The 17,574-nt window shown below is 42.5% G+C and overlaps 1 protein-coding gene across 1 annotated transcript in view; it reads left to right on the plus strand.

Annotated features, from left to right (window-relative positions):
• RCOR1 (REST corepressor 1) overlaps nucleotides 1-8,288 on the plus strand; it is a 50,486-nt gene extending 42,198 nt beyond the window's left edge. Inside the window, exons 8-11 of the mRNA XM_008583496.1 lie at nucleotides 2,551-2,628; nucleotides 2,870-2,927; nucleotides 3,560-3,789; nucleotides 7,497-8,288. Of these exons, the coding sequence (XP_008581718.1) occupies nucleotides 2,551-2,628; nucleotides 2,870-2,927; nucleotides 3,560-3,789; nucleotides 7,497-7,538 (408 nt within the window). The 3' untranslated portion in view covers nucleotides 7,539-8,288. The remainder of the gene's footprint in view (nucleotides 1-2,550; nucleotides 2,629-2,869; nucleotides 2,928-3,559; nucleotides 3,790-7,496) is intronic.
• The last annotated feature ends 9,286 nt before the right edge of the window (nucleotides 8,289-17,574 follow it).

Genomic DNA, 17,574 nt, shown 5'->3' on the forward strand with positions numbered 1-17,574 from the left:
GATTTTGTTTTTTCTGTACATGCTGATTGCTTTTGTATCCTATTTCTTGCCTATCATGTTGCCACTCTGGCTTCCTTTCCTGTTGGCATGATGCTGGCAACTAACACCTATTCTTACTCTGATTAATAAACACTGGTTAATTCTAATATGGAAAATGCATCAGGAACGGGTGTAGTCTAATGAAAATTTAGAACTAATTTTTGGTTCAGAATCTGTGTATTTTGCATTTTAGTTTCTCAGCTTCTTCATCTATTGATTTTAGACAGAAAATGCATGTATAAACACATTGACCTCATTGGAAAGTGCATGTTACTTAATCAAAATGCATTAAATGCCCAGTTTTGTGCCATCTATGAGAGCCAGTTAAAGTGAGGAAAGTATTGGCTTATTCCTTGTTGGAAGTTTCTAAGTCTAGTTTTTAGCCTAAGGCAAATTCAGTGAACATAATCTGAGTACCTTGCAGTATTTTAAGGGTTTTTGATAACTGAAAGAGCACTGAGCATGAGCCTGATAATTATGCTGTCCAGTATGGTAGCTAGCAGCCACATATGGTTATTTTAATTTAAATTAATTAAAATAGAAAAAATAACAAATTCAGTCCCTCAGTCACATAAGCCACATTTCAGGTGCTTCATTGCAACATGTGGCCAGTGGCGGGGCAGCCACATTGCACAGCACAGCCTCAGAGCATTTCCATCATCAGAGTTCTGTTGTCAGTTCTGATGTGAGAACTTGGCATTACTTTCCCAGGAACTTCCTTTGAGTAAAGTTCTAGTACCAGTTTATTTTCTTCTGATGTGTACCTTTTCAACACAAAGTGAATTAAAGCACATTTCAGCAAATCAAGGTCCCCATTTGTGGTTTTATTGTAGGGTAAATTTTGTGCACATTTCCTGTATTTTTATTTTCAGTCTTCTTTCTGTTTTGGTATAAATGCAGAATGATTTGGAGTGGACTATATTTCTGGTAGACTCTGAGGCACTTACTAATGGCAAAGAGGGTCAGATTCTAGGCCTCACAGTGCTGGTCTTATTTACTTGGCCACTGGTCTCCCAGTGAGAAAATTTTTTCCTACACATGTCCCCTCCCTTTTGAACCTCTTAGAAAAAATAGAACAGGAGGAAAGAATGTGTGAAACTGGAATTCTCTAAAATGTGAGCCCTTGAAAAAATGGACTTTCAAAAAATTGTGTAAGTATAAAAAGTCTTTAAAAAGAGGATAGGAGAGGGCCAAGCCCGTGGCGCACTCGGGAGAGTGCGGTGATGGGAGCGCAGCAGCGCTCCCGCCGTGGGTTCGGATCCTATATAGGGATGATCGGTGAGCTCACAGCGCTCAAGGAGAGGGCCAAGCCCGTGGCGCACTCGGGAGAGTGCGGTGATGGGAGCGCAGCAGCGCTCTCGCCGTGGGTTCGGATCCTATATAGGGATGATCGGTGAGCTCACAGCGCTCACTGGCTGAGCGCGGTGCGGCCGGTCTCAAAAAAGGACCAAAAAAAAAAAGAGGATAGGAGAGAGAATTATTAGAAATGCCTGTACAGCAGTGTCTTCCACTACCATCCCCCCCCTCTCCCACCCCTTTGCCTCCTCCGAAGCCCTGCTTTTCTTCAATTGCTTTTATGAGTAACATTTCTTCTTTTGGAAGCATCTTCTACTCATGAATATCTTTGATGTTTTGCTTGAGAAAATCAGTCCATTCTTCCTTTGCTTTCATATTTGCTTGTGTGATTACTCAAAGACGAGAAATACTAGAATCAGAGTTCCCCTAGTGCTTGGCCCAGAAACGTCCCTCTGCTTGGAGTTCAGAGGAAAGGGCATGCTTCCATGACTTGTCTTGTTCAGGAGTCCAGGGGGAAATAAAAGTTTGTATTGTTTGTATCTTTCTTTTGATTGGGCAAGGGAGTGAAATATTAGGAACACTGAGTCAAAGGGATAATGTAAAAAAAGGTAATTTGTGAGAAAATGAAGAAATTACAGTTCATCAAAGTTGGGCTTAGGGAAAACTTGCTGACAAATTGCTTTCTCTTTTCCCCCCATTAAAGAAGTCTGCACTTGCATCTTTCTCCCCTGGGTATAGTTAGTGGCGTGCCTGGACAGCACAGTGCCGGGGGCTCTTTGTGGCTGTAGCTGCAGTTCTCTTGTAAAGCCTATGCCTCTTAGGCCTTTACTGTGGCTGCTCTGTTGAAGTAACAGCTCAATTCTATATGGTAGGAAGCCCAGACATTCCAGTCTTTGTCTTTTGTTGCAGACACCAGATGTGTGTTTTGTGGCTCAGGTGATCACCTGTTAGGAAACAGTAGATTAGGACCGTGTACTCAAGAGACTTTTTACCACCATCCCCTTCTCAGACATCCATTATCTGTTTACTGTAAGCAAGCAAATTAGAGAATCTAGTTAAATGCTCTCAAAGGATACTAAAGGGACCTCAAGTTTTGGCTACAACAGAGGTTAGGAGCCTCTTTTTGGTTTTTTGTTGGTTTTTTTAGTTTTCTTAGTCCTATTTTCTTTTCATACATCTACATTTTCAAATGAAAATCTTTTTTTCCCCTCTTAGATTCAGAATATTAAGCAAACAAACAGTGCTCTCAAAGAAAAACTTGATGGTGGAATAGAGCCATATCGACTTCCAGAGGTAGGATTATGTTAACATCATCTCAGAAATCATACCCAAGTTTTACATGTTTAAGAATTTAATATTTATGTGATGTATCTGCAGTATACATCTTTTACCTTAGAAAGGGTATAGACATACTTTTATGAATCTAGTTGATGTTAAAATTTTGATGTGAGAAAAAGAAATGTTCATTAAACCCTCATGAGGACATACTCATCTCTAAATGTAATGTACTAAAATGACTCATTTTGATATCCAGGTCATTCAGAAATGTAATGCACGTTGGACCACAGAAGAGCAGCTTCTCGCTGTACAAGGTATGGGGAAGTTTTTCCTTATAAAGAGCTTATGAACAATGGTAGATTTTTAGGAAAAAGTTATGTACTACCCTGCTCCCAGCACATCCTCATATTGAATCAAATTCTTGGAGGATAATATTCTCCTAGTGGATATCTCTTAGCGAAATTACTGTATTTCCTTGGGCTTTACATTTTTTTTTCCTTTCTCATTTCTCACAAGTTGTAAAAAATAACATGGAAGCCTCATTTTTCAAAGGGTGTAACTATTTCGTTTTAGCAGTTATTTGTTGAGCTCTGAATAGTCAGGAAAATACACAATCTCAAAAGAAGCAAATTAAGTGTTAGAATTTTAAGGTTGGAGGTTCTCTGGACCTGGCGCTCCTGAAAAGACAAATGGAGAATGTCTACAACTATATGATGGGAAGACAATGTCTTGATGACAAGGTCTTACTGAACTTTGTTGAACAGTCATGTACAGAATGTATCTAGAATTGACCACTGCTTCTTTCCATTGGTATAATACACTAAGATAGTGCCTGCTATGAAAAGCCTGTGTTACCTTATCTGGATAAAGGGGTAAGTCTCAAGTGTGGTATTTTAAAATTTGTTCTTCTCTTGTATTGAAAAAAAATGCTCTCTTACATCCTTAGCCATCAGGAAATATGGCCGAGATTTTCAGGCAATCTCAGATGTGATTGGAAACAAATCAGTGGTTCAAGTGAAAAACTTTTTTGTAAATTATCGACGCCGCTTCAACATAGATGAAGTTTTACAAGAATGGGAGGCAGAACATGGTAAAGAAGAGACTAATGGGCCAAGTAACCAGAAACCTGTAAAGTCCCCGGATAATTCTCTTAAGATGCCTGAAGAGGAAGATGAGGTAAATCTGAAACAATACAATCTCTTCTCTGCCAGGTTCATGCTCTGTATTCCACTTAATTTTTGAAAGGATGACTTTTTCAGCTGTAGATATATTTTCAGGTTTCAGCTGTATCAGTAACCTTATCCTGAAAATACTGTAATATATGTGTGTTTACTGCAGTCAATTATTGATCACTGTATATTATTCACATTTTAATTCCTGGGAAAATTCTTAATTCTTTTTTTTTTTTGGCAGCTGCCAGTATGGGGATCCTAACCCTTGACCTTGGTGTTATTACACTGCACTCTAACCAACTGAGCTGACTATCCAGCCCTTAATTCTATCCTCCCACCACACAGTTACCAATATTTCCTTAAATACAGTAAAAACTGTAATGAAACAGGAAGTTGGAAGTGCCTTGAGGAATGTCAGTAAAGCTTAGTTATGTAAAGTGTGTTGTCATATTCTGAGGTTAATGAATTTACTGGATGAGTCTGCACAGCAAGCCAACCAGGAGCTCCTGAGGTCTGTCTCTGCTGTCCAAATCTTCCAGGCTTTGATGCCATTTGGGGCTAACTGGCTTAAGTATCGTTGGGGACAGTTTTAGGCCTGTGGCTGGCTAGAACTTCTAGGATGGTGGCTTACATTCTAGTGATTTCTGGGCTGGTGGCACTGATTTCACCAACTCAATCAAGCTGCCACCTCCCCCATTCTGTGCCAGGGTTGCTTGTCATTTCCCCCTCTAGCCTGGCCCACCCTGCTACATTTCTACCTCCCTTCCCAGGGCAGATGAGAATGGGGATTGCCAATCACTTTATATCTGAATGTGTTCACTGACATGGTGATTTAAGGATTAATTTGGCTTTATAAGCGAAGTCAATTTCTCATGAAAGTCTTCCTCAAACCATGCAGGAATGGTTTGAGATGATCTGTTTTCTGTCATGTGTGCTACTCCTTTGCTGTAAGAGTCTGGCTCTAGAAACAGCCCAGAAGTCCCCTCCTGACTTACACTTGGGAGCGCCATGTGAGAAGGCGACATCCCCTGAGAGCATGCTGTCACTGGTTCATACAGGGCTTCAGTGCCAATTTGAAAAAGGGCCTCAAGGCACTTCCGCCTGTTATAAAAGTGTTGAAACATTTTGTTAAATTCTTTAGAGGCTTCTACCAGAAAATCATTGTAATAAGTGTACAAAGTCTGTAATTTTGCCAGTGTGAGTTGTACGCTTGAGTCACCTGCATGTGTGGTCCATCCCAAGAACCTGTAACATAATAGCCTATGAGTGAAATGAAATTGCTTTTAACATTTAGGAGTGATTTTTCCTCCCAGTGCTATTTGCCCCTTTAACAACAAATTAACTTCCTGGAAGTCCTGAACTCATTTTAGGAAGCTCTGAAATGATGGGGCTGCTGGGGAAGGAACATTAGAATTTGCAAGTTTTCTTCCATGTGTGTTTCCAACTTCCCAGGATTATTAGACACAGAAATAATAGGAAACTCTGGCTGTGTTCCATCGTCATATTTAATGAAACCTTGTGTTAGCAGAGCATGCATAAAAAATGTGATAGTAAATTTAGATCCAAGAATCACCACCAACAGGGTATGAGTTCTTTTGCATATGTTTTTTCTTCATTCTTTTATGCCTGGTTCATTTACTAACAGATAAGTCAAGTACTTTTTTACTTCTCTTTCTTAATGCAGAGGTCCACCCTTAATGGTCCACTTAATCATATTGACTATACTGAAAATACCTATATAATTTCTTTTTCCACCAAGCAGCAATCTTAGTTTCTCTTTGTTGGTTAATCTTCCATGTGTTTGTTTACCCAGCCTTCTCTCCAAAAAACAAACAGGAGAATGGTATTATCTAACTAATCTTTTTTTTTTTCCTTTTTGTCTTTTTTTTTGTGACCGGCAACGGGATCGCAACCCTCGGTGTTGCCCCCGCACCTCGCTCAGCCAGTGAGCGGCCGGTCTGTATGTGGGATCCAAACCCTCGGCGGGAGTGCCGCTGCGCTTCCCAAGCGGCGCACTGTAGCAGTGCGCCACCAGGCCGGCCCCTAACTAATCTTTATAATCTTTACATCACCTTTAAAAGGTTTTCTTTCCCTTAGTTATTTAAAACATTCCCTCCAGCTCCCCTCCTTCTCTATTTCTTTAGTCCCTTTCTTTTTGTGCTTCTTATGGAACCAGCCCTCCCCCACCACCCTGGTTTTTGGTTCTTCTTATGTTATTTTGCAGAAGGAAGTTAATCTGTAATGACCAACTGCTTCTTTGTGTTCACCAGGGGCCTAAGGGAACTTGTAGAATGCTGGTTAATTGTCTGTCCGGTCAGTGCTCAGAAATTGGAGTGTTTGTAAAATTGCACATTCTTATTTATCACATGGAGTCCAGCAGCTTAAAAAGATGTCTCTTGGTGGCCGGCCTGTCCCCTCTGCCCTCAGATTTTATGTATTATGTGGAACACACAGGGAGGAGAACATCAGAATTGCTAGAAGTTCTAGTAACATAATCTGTCAGTTACAGATTATTTCCTTCTGGGCTAAAAAGGCAGAATCGTTTAAGGGATTTGAGCTTTTGAGATTGAGAGCTCTTTAAGTTGGTCAAGCATTGGGTACTGGGGCAGGGGTGCACATCCAACCTTGCATTGAAGGAAGGGCATGGAGGGATGCTAAAAACGACTGGATTAGAGATAAAGATTCTCACTTAAAAGTTTGGAATGATCTTAAAAAAAAAAAAAAAAAAAAAAGTTTGGAATGATCGAGTATATTACCAGTGAGGAGAAATCTCCTGATTGAACCAAAAACAGCTCTTCTAAAATGTGATTTCAGTGGAAGGATCAGCCGCTTTTCAGATTTTTGATTTATAGCCCAGTTGTTTCCCTAGCAACGAGACACCATGTAAACTTTAGGTTTGGGCCTGGAAGACAATTTTGAAAAATGTGAGAAGGGAGGGCTGGCTGCTTAGTTCGGTTGGTTAGAGTGTGGTGCTGATAACACCGAGGTCAAGGGTTTGATCCCTGTACCGGCCAGCCACCAAGAAAATAAGTAAAATAAATTGGGTAAGGGATTTAGGAAATCCATTTGTAGCTTTACAGGAAGGTCCTGCGATCTTAGGTATTTCTGTATCCCAGCAGGACCTCATGGCTGCTGTGGACTGGGGCAGCTGCTGCAGCATCCCCAGGGAAATCATGCACCTATGACTGGTAACATACCTGAGCCTCACTGTTTGCCAAGCACTGCGTTAATATGCCCTGTTCAGATATTTTTACTTAATCCTGTGAAATAGGCATCATTGTTGTGTATATTCTGCAGATGAGGAAACTGAAGCTCAAAAAGAAAAGGTAACTTGCCCTGAAGTCATACAACTAGAAAGGGGCAGAGCCAGGATTTGAGCCCCAGACATCCAGCTCTAGAGGCCATACTTTTATGCTGTCCACAGGGGCATTGTTGTGTATATTCTGCAGATGAGGAAACTGAAGCTCAAAAAGAAAAGGTAACTTGCCCCGAAGTCATACAACTAGAAAGGGGCAGAGCCAGGATTTGAGCCCCAGACATCCAGCTCTAGAGGCCATACTTTTATGCTGTCCACAGGGGTGTGTGTTTGTAGTGCACTGTACTTGCTATATACGTTGGGTGGGTTCGCACCCTCTGCTTTTTGGTACACCAGAGTCAGCAGTTTGTGTTGTTTACCTGCTCTTTCATCCCTGTCTTCCCTTCTGTCCTCAGGCTGCTTCTGTTCTTGACGTCAGATATGCATCTGCCTCATGAGAAACTCTGGCAGCTTTGAACACTTGGTGTGGACTACTACGTTATCCAGGATATCAGGTATTATGAGACATCACCTAGCCATCTGCATCACATCCCTGTGGACAAGCAGCTATTACCAAAAAGGCATATATACACTTCCAGTCCTGTGCTACATCTGCCTTAATTCTTTGCTCGTTCCTCCATGTTGGCGCCACTTCCCAGAGAGCTCCATTACATCTCTCACACTCTGCCTAAGTGTTGGGGAAATCTCATGGCCTGCACACCTCCTGTGACTCTGGGACCCACCTCCCCAGTCGGAGCCCCGGAGCCCCACCAACGGCAGCTCTTCCCAGTCAGCTTCAGAACAGGTAGTCTACTTGGAAGGCACGACTCTGTTCCTGCATGGCCTGCAGTTTCTACTTTGTGCATAATGTAATTTTCAGAGTGACTATGATTTTGGCCTTCTAGAAAGTTTCTTTTGCTCTTTTCCAAGACAACCACCTAAATGATATCATGCTTCATTGGAAATCACAATATATTGGCAGACTGCATTGTAACCTTTATCGTGCCAAGCATCCTGATGCAACTCACATTTCCCTAAACATAGGGTATAATTACGGTTTATAAGTTTAGTTGGTTTAAATCTCTCCCTTCTTCCTTTCCAAGTGGTAAAAAGCTCATTTACAGCAACTCTCTTTGGACACAGTAGGTTTTTTTTGTTTGTTTGTTTTTGACCGGTAAGGGGGTTGTAACCCTCGGCACGGTGTCATCCGCACCATGCTCAGCCAGTGAGCACACTGGCCATCCCTATATAGGATCCGAACCCGCGGCCTCAGCGCTCCCAGCGCCGCACTCTCCCGAGTGAGCCACGGGGCCGGCCCTGGACACAGTAGTTTAAAGGGAATGTGGACCTCAACGCTTTCTGCCTTCAACTTTCAACATTGTAATCCCAGGGTGGGTGCCACCCCATCTTTTCCTGATCCTCCCTACCACCATAACCACCCAACTCCAAGAGATTCGGTCCATATCACTGTACCTGGTGCTTGTACATTTGGAATTGGTGCCTTCTCCTTTTGGCAACCATGTTATCAATCTTTTTTCTGTTTTAGTGTCTTATTTCTTCTTTAAAGTTTATTGCTTGCCAAAGATGACATCACTGAGATTAGGAGACAGGGAGAGCTTGCTGCAGACAGAGTACAGATTTTAAATGTCAGGTTAATTCAATAAAGGATATTAGGATAGTTGGTGATGGTGTTATAAAAGCCACACATTGTTCCCCATTCTCTTGGTATGTCTGGCCTTTTATGTGTCACTGCATATGTCCTTTTGTGTCCTTCATGTATTGACGTGATCACACAAACTCCATCCTTCTCTTTAAATATCAGAGTACAGGACAGAGAAGTAATCAATGCATTGGTCTGGTGAGACCACGATGAAAAGAAACAACCTACAAAGTGGTATGTAATACCTTTTGGTTGGACTGGGAACAAGTAAAATTTTTCAGTAAATGTTCTGAGACTTGTGGAATCACTTTCATTCTCTTACCAGACCATAGACCTGCTGCTGAGGAGCAGACTGTCAAACTGCATCATACCCTGTCTGTTCCCAGCCCGGCCTCTCAGACTGCGTTAAGTGTGTTGGAGTAGCTGTTACTATTGTTGTGGTTTGCATCATTTAAATATATTTTTCTGCTTTCAATACCAAAAAGAAAAAAAAATGCAGATGCTTTAAGGCATAAACAGAATTCTTAAGAATTTAAAATATGCAATTAAAATTTGATGTGTTTTGACTCCCAAGCACCTTGCTTTTTTTTAATTATTATTTTTTTAAATCAGTTGATTTTCTCTTTAGAAAGTGAGTCAGCTAGAAACCTAGGTTTTTTGGAACTATACATTCTTTTTTAGAAGTCTGGAGAACGGTCATTCAAAGGGGGAGTACAGTGGGACTTTCCCGGCTTTCACCACCTTGTCCCTGTGCCAGGTTGGTCAAGTAAAAGCATGTGGAAAACAGCATTAGAGGAGGCACAGCCTGCTGTCCCTCCCTGGAGATGGGGTAGCAAAACAACACTAGTAATGAGGTAGGGCTTTCTTTTTGTTTTTATCTCATAAGCCTGCTGTGTAATTGAAGGATGGCAGGAAAAACATGGGAAGGAGTTGGCGTAAGTTTTGCACATCACTTTAAGGGGACACTAAGGCACGAAGTGAAGCTTTAGGTTCTCCTTACTTTCAAGACCTCTTTTCTTGTTAACACAAGCAGTAGTCAACTGCTGCAGTGGGTTTCTCCCTCTGCCAGTAGATGTGTTTCTCTCTTCAGTCCCAGGCTATTTTCCTTAAGAACTGATCCCTCCTGGCAATGCATGGAAGCTTAATGCTAATTCTTGTGTAGTGTGCAAGCAGACCAGCAGTGCCGGGCATTTATCTGTATTCTGCACTATCCCCTTACGTGGTTCCTGGCACTGAGTGGCCTCCAGCCCAGAACAGTCACTGTGCTGGTATACTTGTGATCGCAGCAGCTGAATTTTGGCTTTCTCTCTGAGAGAAAAGGGCATGCCATTTTCATTTGACAGAGGGGAAAAAAAGTAGTTGTCTTTGCCTGTCTGCCTTTGTTGTAGTTTCATGCATAAGATAGCACTGTGTTTTAAACTTTTTTTCACTACACTGTCTTTGCAGTGGTATAAATGCAAGAAATCACTTAGCTTTAAAAGCTAAGTGGTTTGGTCTTATTTATGTGAAGACTTTTTAACATATCAAGATTTAGGTGCATTGGCAGGTAGTGTTTGGGATGTGATAACTGCTTCAGATGGAATGTTCACTTAAGCTTTGTCTTCTTCGAAATTATCAATGTGAATGTCATAATTATATATTTTTTTGTGGAAAATTTCTCCTAAGTATAAGTTATTGTGCAAAATATAGTATCATTGACGCAAATAATAGTTTAACTTTTAGTTTAGAAATCCTGAAAGATAAAAATTGTATTGCATATGCATTAAAAGTTTGTTTTATTTAATTTTATGTAGATGTGTAAAGTGTTAGGTAAAATTTTTTTCACTTATTCATTTAAACACCTTGTTACTTGAATATTGTGTTGACTGGTCTGCAACAGTGATCAATTCTGTAATATAGCTCTTTTAACCAGGAAGTAACCATGCCTCAGTTGTGCTGATTAGCTTAGTGGTGGCACACAACCAGGTGCTGGTGTTGGCAGGAGCCAGAGGTTGGTGTAGCATGCCTGCTATGTCAAGACACCACTTCCTCAAAATGGTTTTTGATAGTTTTTAGCCTATAAGACCCTTTGATGGTCACAAACCTCTAATCAAAAAACAAAAATGAAAAAGTGGTTGAGTTTTAAAAGCTTACCGTGGTGGACTAATTAAGCAGTTGTTTTCTGTTTATATAAAGTTCCCTCAAATATCATACACCACTATAAGTGTGCTTGTTGTCACTTTAAATTTCAACTATACCCTATTTTTGTCTTTCTAAATATCAGATGTACTATTGGTATAATTGCACACCAAAAATAAGCCAAACAGTGCATTACACTAACTGGACCCCTGCTTTTATGTGAGCAAAGGAAAGATGGAGCCAACTCAAACGAGAGCCTCCTTTTCTTTCTTGTCTAGCCTGTTTCTAAATCTAGTGACCAGGATTCAAGTTTACTATCAAGTGAAACTTTGCCTCAAATTGATTCAAGGTAGTTAGGTAATCTGAGTCTAGTGATCTTGTGCAATGCTCTTTCTGCCAGTCCCTGGATCTCTACAGCTTTTCCTAATTGTAGTAAAGCACAATTGCAGTAATGTTACAATTCAGAAGAAGGAAGGTCATTATAGTCTATGCATGTTGTATAATAATGAGTGTTTACAGTCACCTTCTCCTCAAACAACAATTTATACTGGAGTGGATAGTATTCCATTACGTAGACTTATCAACTTTGCTAAGTGCTTTTTAGATTGCTTAAAATTTTTTCGAGATTTTAAAAGATGTATAAGGTTAAGTTTGCAAATATAATGGAAATGCTGTATATCTTTTGAAGTGATAAAATCCATGTTGGAATTTTAAAGAAAATATGTTGTAATAATGCTGTTGTAAGTAATATTTTAATGTCTCTCTTTGCCTGTTTTCTATTTCAGCACATTCATTGTGAATGTTCATAGCATTATAATCGCTTAGCCATCGAATGATAACATGTTAGTGGAAATTGGAAAATTGTGAAATTCTGCAGAATTCATTTTTCTATTTCCAATATTTGCTGAACTTAAATAAACATTTTCAAGCCATTGATGTAATAAAATATGGAACAGAACAATTTTCTGCACCCCCACTCTCCATCAAAGCAACACCCTACCTTAATACAGAGCGGGGTTCTTTTCTTCCCTTTTGAGCAGGCCTTGGGGTTTCTGAATTTGTAATTTCCCCAGAATTAGACCCTGTGGAAACACACAGCCAGGGATGCCTTTTGTTTTAGCCTTTAGCTCTACCTCAACTATGTTCTTTTTAATACAGGATAATCTTATTGTTGGGATCAAACTGAGGTGCATGAGTTCATAAAGTTTGCGGTAGTTGAGGGCTTAAATGTGAAGGTTCCAGTAAAATAAAATTTCCCCCCCATTAGCAGTTCTTTTTTCAGCTTGAATAGACTTTGACTTGACCCCTAGAGACTGGCCTCTCTACAGCCCCTGGACCATAGCACTGAAGCAGCAAGACTACTGTCTTCGTGGCCTCTGGTCAGCCCAGGTAGACATGAGCACGAGTCTCAGCACCTCTCTGAGTAGCGTGAAGAACACTGTTAGCATTCGCTGGTGGCATCACAGTCGCTGTGGTCTCCCCTTTTTTAGCTGGAACGTAGGATTTGTTAAATAACTACTATAAAAACATAATTTCCAACTCCAGTGTTGCCTCAAACAAAATTTGAAATAGGTAGATGGGGTCCCCCTATGTGTATGACTTTGCATAGTGTAGAAGGGTGGTAGAAGTATGACAGGGTCTGGCCTTCTCAGAGCTTATACTCTAGTAGAGAAAACTGAGCCATGTACTCCAGGTGATAGCCGTTAGTACCGCAGGGAGTGTACCAGTTGCTATAGGAGTATCTGGGAGAAAGGTCTCAGCTGTCTTGTATCTTCAGAGAGTGTTCTAGAGCCAATCCTGTAGAAAAGATAGTGTCCTTGGATGAGACCTGAGGGTGGCTCCTATGAGAGCAGGCCCAAGGCTCTGAGACCTCAGTCTATGACTTGTGGGGATGACTTGAGGTGTAGAACAAGAGGGAACAAATGTAGAGCAGACCCTGGGCTTTGCTGCCCAGAGCTAGAGGAGAAGGGAGGCCAGAGGAGGTAGCCCACTGCCAAGTTGCTACCAGACTGGTGTGTTTGCTAGGATGAGTAATTTTTTTAGATGTCATTTGGGCTTGGACTTTATTATTTATTCATTTATTTATTTATTTATTTTTAAAAGATGACCAGTAAGGGGATCTTAACCCTTGGCTTGGTGTTGTCAGCACCACACTCAGCCATTGAGCTAACCAGCCATCCCTATATGGGATCCGAACCCATGGCCTTGGTGTTATCAGCACCACACTCTCCCGAGTGAGCCACAGGCCAGCCCTGGTCTTGGACTTTATTGACTTAGAATAATCTCAGGCGATTGCTAAGGGTAGGAAGAGGAGGAAGTTACAGAGGTGCTGAGGGAAAGGCCCTTTCAAAGACCGACATAGACTAGTGTGTATATAGAGGCATAGATTAGGATTGGGTAGGAGACAGGTCATGGGTCCCGAAATCAAAAACACATGAGGACCCTGGGTCTGGTCCCCCTTCCTCCATACTATGGGGAAAAGACACCTGTTTATAGGTGTATTCAAGTCACCTCTTTGCCTCTCCTCAGACTATCTTGGCCCTTGCTACAGCACCGGCTTCCGGCAGGTGTGGCTGTCAGCACTCTGATGTGGGCGTTCAGGGCCACAAAGCCCAGAAGGGGGAGGAAGTTCAGTCACCAGGGGAGGCCTCTGGGAATGCGAGGGCCCTCCCTGTTGTGCCACAGACAGCAATTCTGAGGCAGTTCCACAGGGCTCCACCTCAGTGGCCCATGGTGGTGACCAACTCAAAAATGCACCTGTATCATTTGTCCTTCCCTGTCTCACTTTTCCTGGTCCCCCACTTCTGTTTCCTGGGATCACTTTCAAAATCAAATTGTAGTATCCACAACCCTCATCTCAGGCTTTGCTCTCTGGTGGAATCTAGGCCAAGACAGCACACAGGTGAGAAGAATTTCTTCACCAGGCCTGTCCGAGCCTTGGTAACTGGTTGAAGAGAGGCTTTGGAGAGCACTTTACTGATAATGCAGGAAAGGCAGTATTAATATCCTTGTGGAGCCCCCAGTTTTTCACGGCGCCCCCTCTTGACTTCATCCAAAGAACGTGTGTACTAGGAAAAGGAGTGGCGAGCTGCTGCCAATGCTCGCGGCTCCTTTTCTCTGTAGCTCCATGTGCTGCTTCCCACGTTGTGTGTACTGTGCTAGGCAACTCTGGGAAGCTAGAGATGTGAGAGACGTTCCCCGTTGTGGAATTGCCTTCTCAGCACGGCAGACACCACGCTTATTGCTCTCCACAGCTGCTTCACGCTTGGCATCATTGGGGCCAAGACTAGCTCATTGGTGATCCTGACTTACTCTTTGGTCCTGGGCTAGATGGAACCAGTCCCCCAGGGCTCCCCCTCAAGTACACTTTCCTTTTGTTCCAGAAGCAGGAACACAGTTGCAGGCCTTGATGCAACCATTGGCTTCCACCTCTTTCAGCTCTCCCTCCATTGGACCATCTCACCACTTCCCCAGGCGTTCCATTAGCACTTGTAGACTGAGACAGCACTCACCTGGAACCCCTGTCCCCTGGAGCTCAGCGGCTGCTGGGTCACTCCATTCCCATGTCCATCGGAACATCAAAATGACGTGTCCTTCCCTCTGCTTCTTTACTGAATTCACCTCCTTGGTGCATGGTGCTGCTTTGTGTCTGGTCACCAAACCAGAAACATTGCATTACCCACCCCTGAAATTCCTCTGTTACTACTGTCAATGACGGGTCATCCCTCTCTGGCCTGAGTTGGAGCCATAGCCTCCTAACGCATCTGTCTCTAACCCTCAACATTTCTCTTTCCTTTCTCATCCACTTCCCCACCCACCAACTGTAGTCAGGGGCCTTTCCTGCTGACAGTGCTTTATGTGTCTCATAGAAAAAGGCACAGCCCTTCATTCTATTAAAGGCATATAACCTTCCAATTTCAGGGATGTTTTCATGGGCTTTTCCCTGATGACATGCGCTCCCCTTCTGCTTGGCACCACCCCATAGGCTGAATGTCCTTTCTATCTCTGTGAAGCTCCCGTTAACCTCCCACACCCCTGTCTTCAGCAGAGGGAATAATTCACAGGGCTTTTACCACTTACATCTCTTTCTGCACTTACCTCTTTATACTAACTATAAAGAAGTGATTTTAAAATTTTATTTTATATTTAAATAGGTAACTAATGTACCTCGTATAAAAGGCATAGAGTAAAAAGTAACTTCCCCATCCCTGTCTCTGACCACCCAGCTTCTCCATAGGCAACCATTGCTACCAGTTCCTCACACATCCTTGAAGAGCTGTCAGTGCATTTGCAGGCATGCACAGTTGCACGCACACATGCAAACTGTAATCTTTTTTTTCCATGCAAGTAACATACTCTACGTTGTTCTGTACCTTGCTTTTTTCACTTGACACATTAATATATTAGTCTTTCCATACCAGCACATGTGCGTAAAGTTGCTTCATTCCTTTGTATGGGTTTCATGATATTCTATTATGGCTGTAACGATTTATCGATACGGTTATCAATTCATGGGCCTGGAAGCATCATTTGTCATATCAGCAAATTGGAAATAACCTATGTCATTTTGTCTACATGCCAGTGTAACTGTAGAATAAATACGTAGGATTGGAATTTCTGGATTAAAAGATCTGTTCAAGGTCCAGGGTTCGATCCTTGTTCCAGCGAGCTGCCAAAAGAAAAAAAAAAAATGTTCGTTTTTACATTCGACTCGTCCCGCTCAGTTGTCTTCCATAGAGGTTACACCAGTTTCTCCTTCCATCTGCTGCGAACCCCACACCCTTCTAACACTGTGATAATTGCATATTTTGATCTGAGGTGTTATAAGCCTTTCAGCCCACTAGACTATGAGTTCCTTGAGGTTAGGACTGTCATTTCATCTTGGTGCCCAGAGCTAGCTGGTATAATAAGTACATAACTGCTTGTTAAAAAAGCAGTGGGGGGGTTGGGTGCATTGAGGAGGAAAAGTAAAATGTCTGTCAGCCCTTGTGCTTAAGGATAAAAGGCTTCATTATGGCTTCTGATCAACTCCCAGGGAGTAGGATTCACAGCTGCCAATTCCTGGGCATCTAGAGAGGGATTAGTTAAGATTTTGGGTTTTCTGGGCCCTTTGCATGTTTGTTGAGCTATCTGCTATTTAGATATTTCTTGCCAAAGTACTGGGAAAAGAAACGTTCAGATTAAAGATCTGGTGAGCATACATTTTAAGTGAGGTTGGATTCTGGATTCTGGATTCTGGTTTTCAGGTCCTGCGCCTCTGGTCCATTTTTCACTGCCCCCCTCTGCTTCCCGTGCCCCCATCAGTGGAGAATTGGCTGGCTAATACATGTAAGCAAATGAATTCTAACCTGGACAAGCTGAGCAGATGCCTTCTGCTGAGACACAGGCTGGAAGTGCTCAGAACTGCTTGGGAAATGGGAAGGGATCGCTCTGCCTGGGGCAGTCTTGGGGAAGGATCCCAGAGCAGGTGACAGTTGAACGAGCAGCAGCCAGCCCAGGCAGGAAGTGTTCAGCAGACCTTGTGGTTCATGCAGGATGGCCCCTTGCAATCAAGATGGGGCTCTGTTTTCTCATCCAATGGAGGGTGTTAGGATTTTGTGTGGTTCTTTGTTGACTCATGCACCAACCTAGTGCCCTACCATGGCAGATGCGTAGTGAATGTTCATTGCTGGTGGAAGAATTTAGGACAGATTCTGCTGCAGGCACTGCAGACTGGGCGGGCCGGGGTGGGGTGGTACTTTGAGGGCTTGCAGTACATCCTGCTCCTGAAGGCCTCCTCTCCAGGCCGTCCCATTGGCCGAGTCAGGGGAGACTATTTGAGGATCAGATGACACAATGAAGGCTGAACCTCCCCATGTGCATCTCCAGCTTTAGTTTTCCTCAGAAACCCCCTTGCCTCAGGTATGGGCAGATGCAGGCGTTTCTGTTCGAGAGCAGCTTTGTTTGCAAGCATTCAGCCCCAAGGAGAAGCAAGGAGGGGCCGTGTGGTCCTTGTACAGAGACTTTTTGCATAACAGTTATTTTGAGTATGGTGGCTTAAAGAACTTAAGTGAATAAATTTGGCAACAAGTATGTCTTCTATTGTAGATAATCATGTGTAGCAAATTACTTGTGAGTTTTAGTAATAATTGTCTAGTTTATTGAAGATTGCCTTGCCCTGTAAGGACTGAATGTGCATTATTTCATTTAATCCTCATGGCAACCTTACAAGTGGGGACTATCATTAACCCTGTTTTATAGAAGAGGAAACCAAGACTGAAGAGAAACGTGTCTTGCCCAAGTTGTGTAACTAGCAAAGGCCAGAGTCATGACTTTAAGCGCCTGATCCTCTACTCCACTCTGTGCCTCTCTGTTCAGACTCCAGGAAGTTGACTCAAGTCCTCTGTTATGAAATCTTTGTGATCTTGCTCACCCCCTCAGCCTCTTTAGGCCTGTTTGCTCATCTGTAAAGCAGGGACCATAGGAATTTTAAAGGATAGTGAGCTTAGCTCAGGTAGTGTGGGTAAAAGCTTCAGTCAAGCCCAGTTGCCTTGCATGGAATGGTGCTTGATAAATGGCTGACCCATTCTTTTATAAAGACAAGTCTTGGTGGGGTGTTGCTGGCACGTCCTGTGGGGTGGGATAAGAGCTGAGCTTTCCGCAGCTCATTAGCCTTCAAACCAAGCCCTCACTTCCCTTCTTTTTTTTTTTTTTTTTTTTTTTTTTTTTTTTTTTTT

This window comes from Galeopterus variegatus, unplaced genomic scaffold, assembly GCF_000696425.1.
Source record: "Galeopterus variegatus unplaced genomic scaffold, G_variegatus-3.0.2 Scaffold2941, whole genome shotgun sequence".
Taxonomy (NCBI): domain Eukaryota; kingdom Metazoa; phylum Chordata; class Mammalia; order Dermoptera; family Cynocephalidae; genus Galeopterus; species Galeopterus variegatus.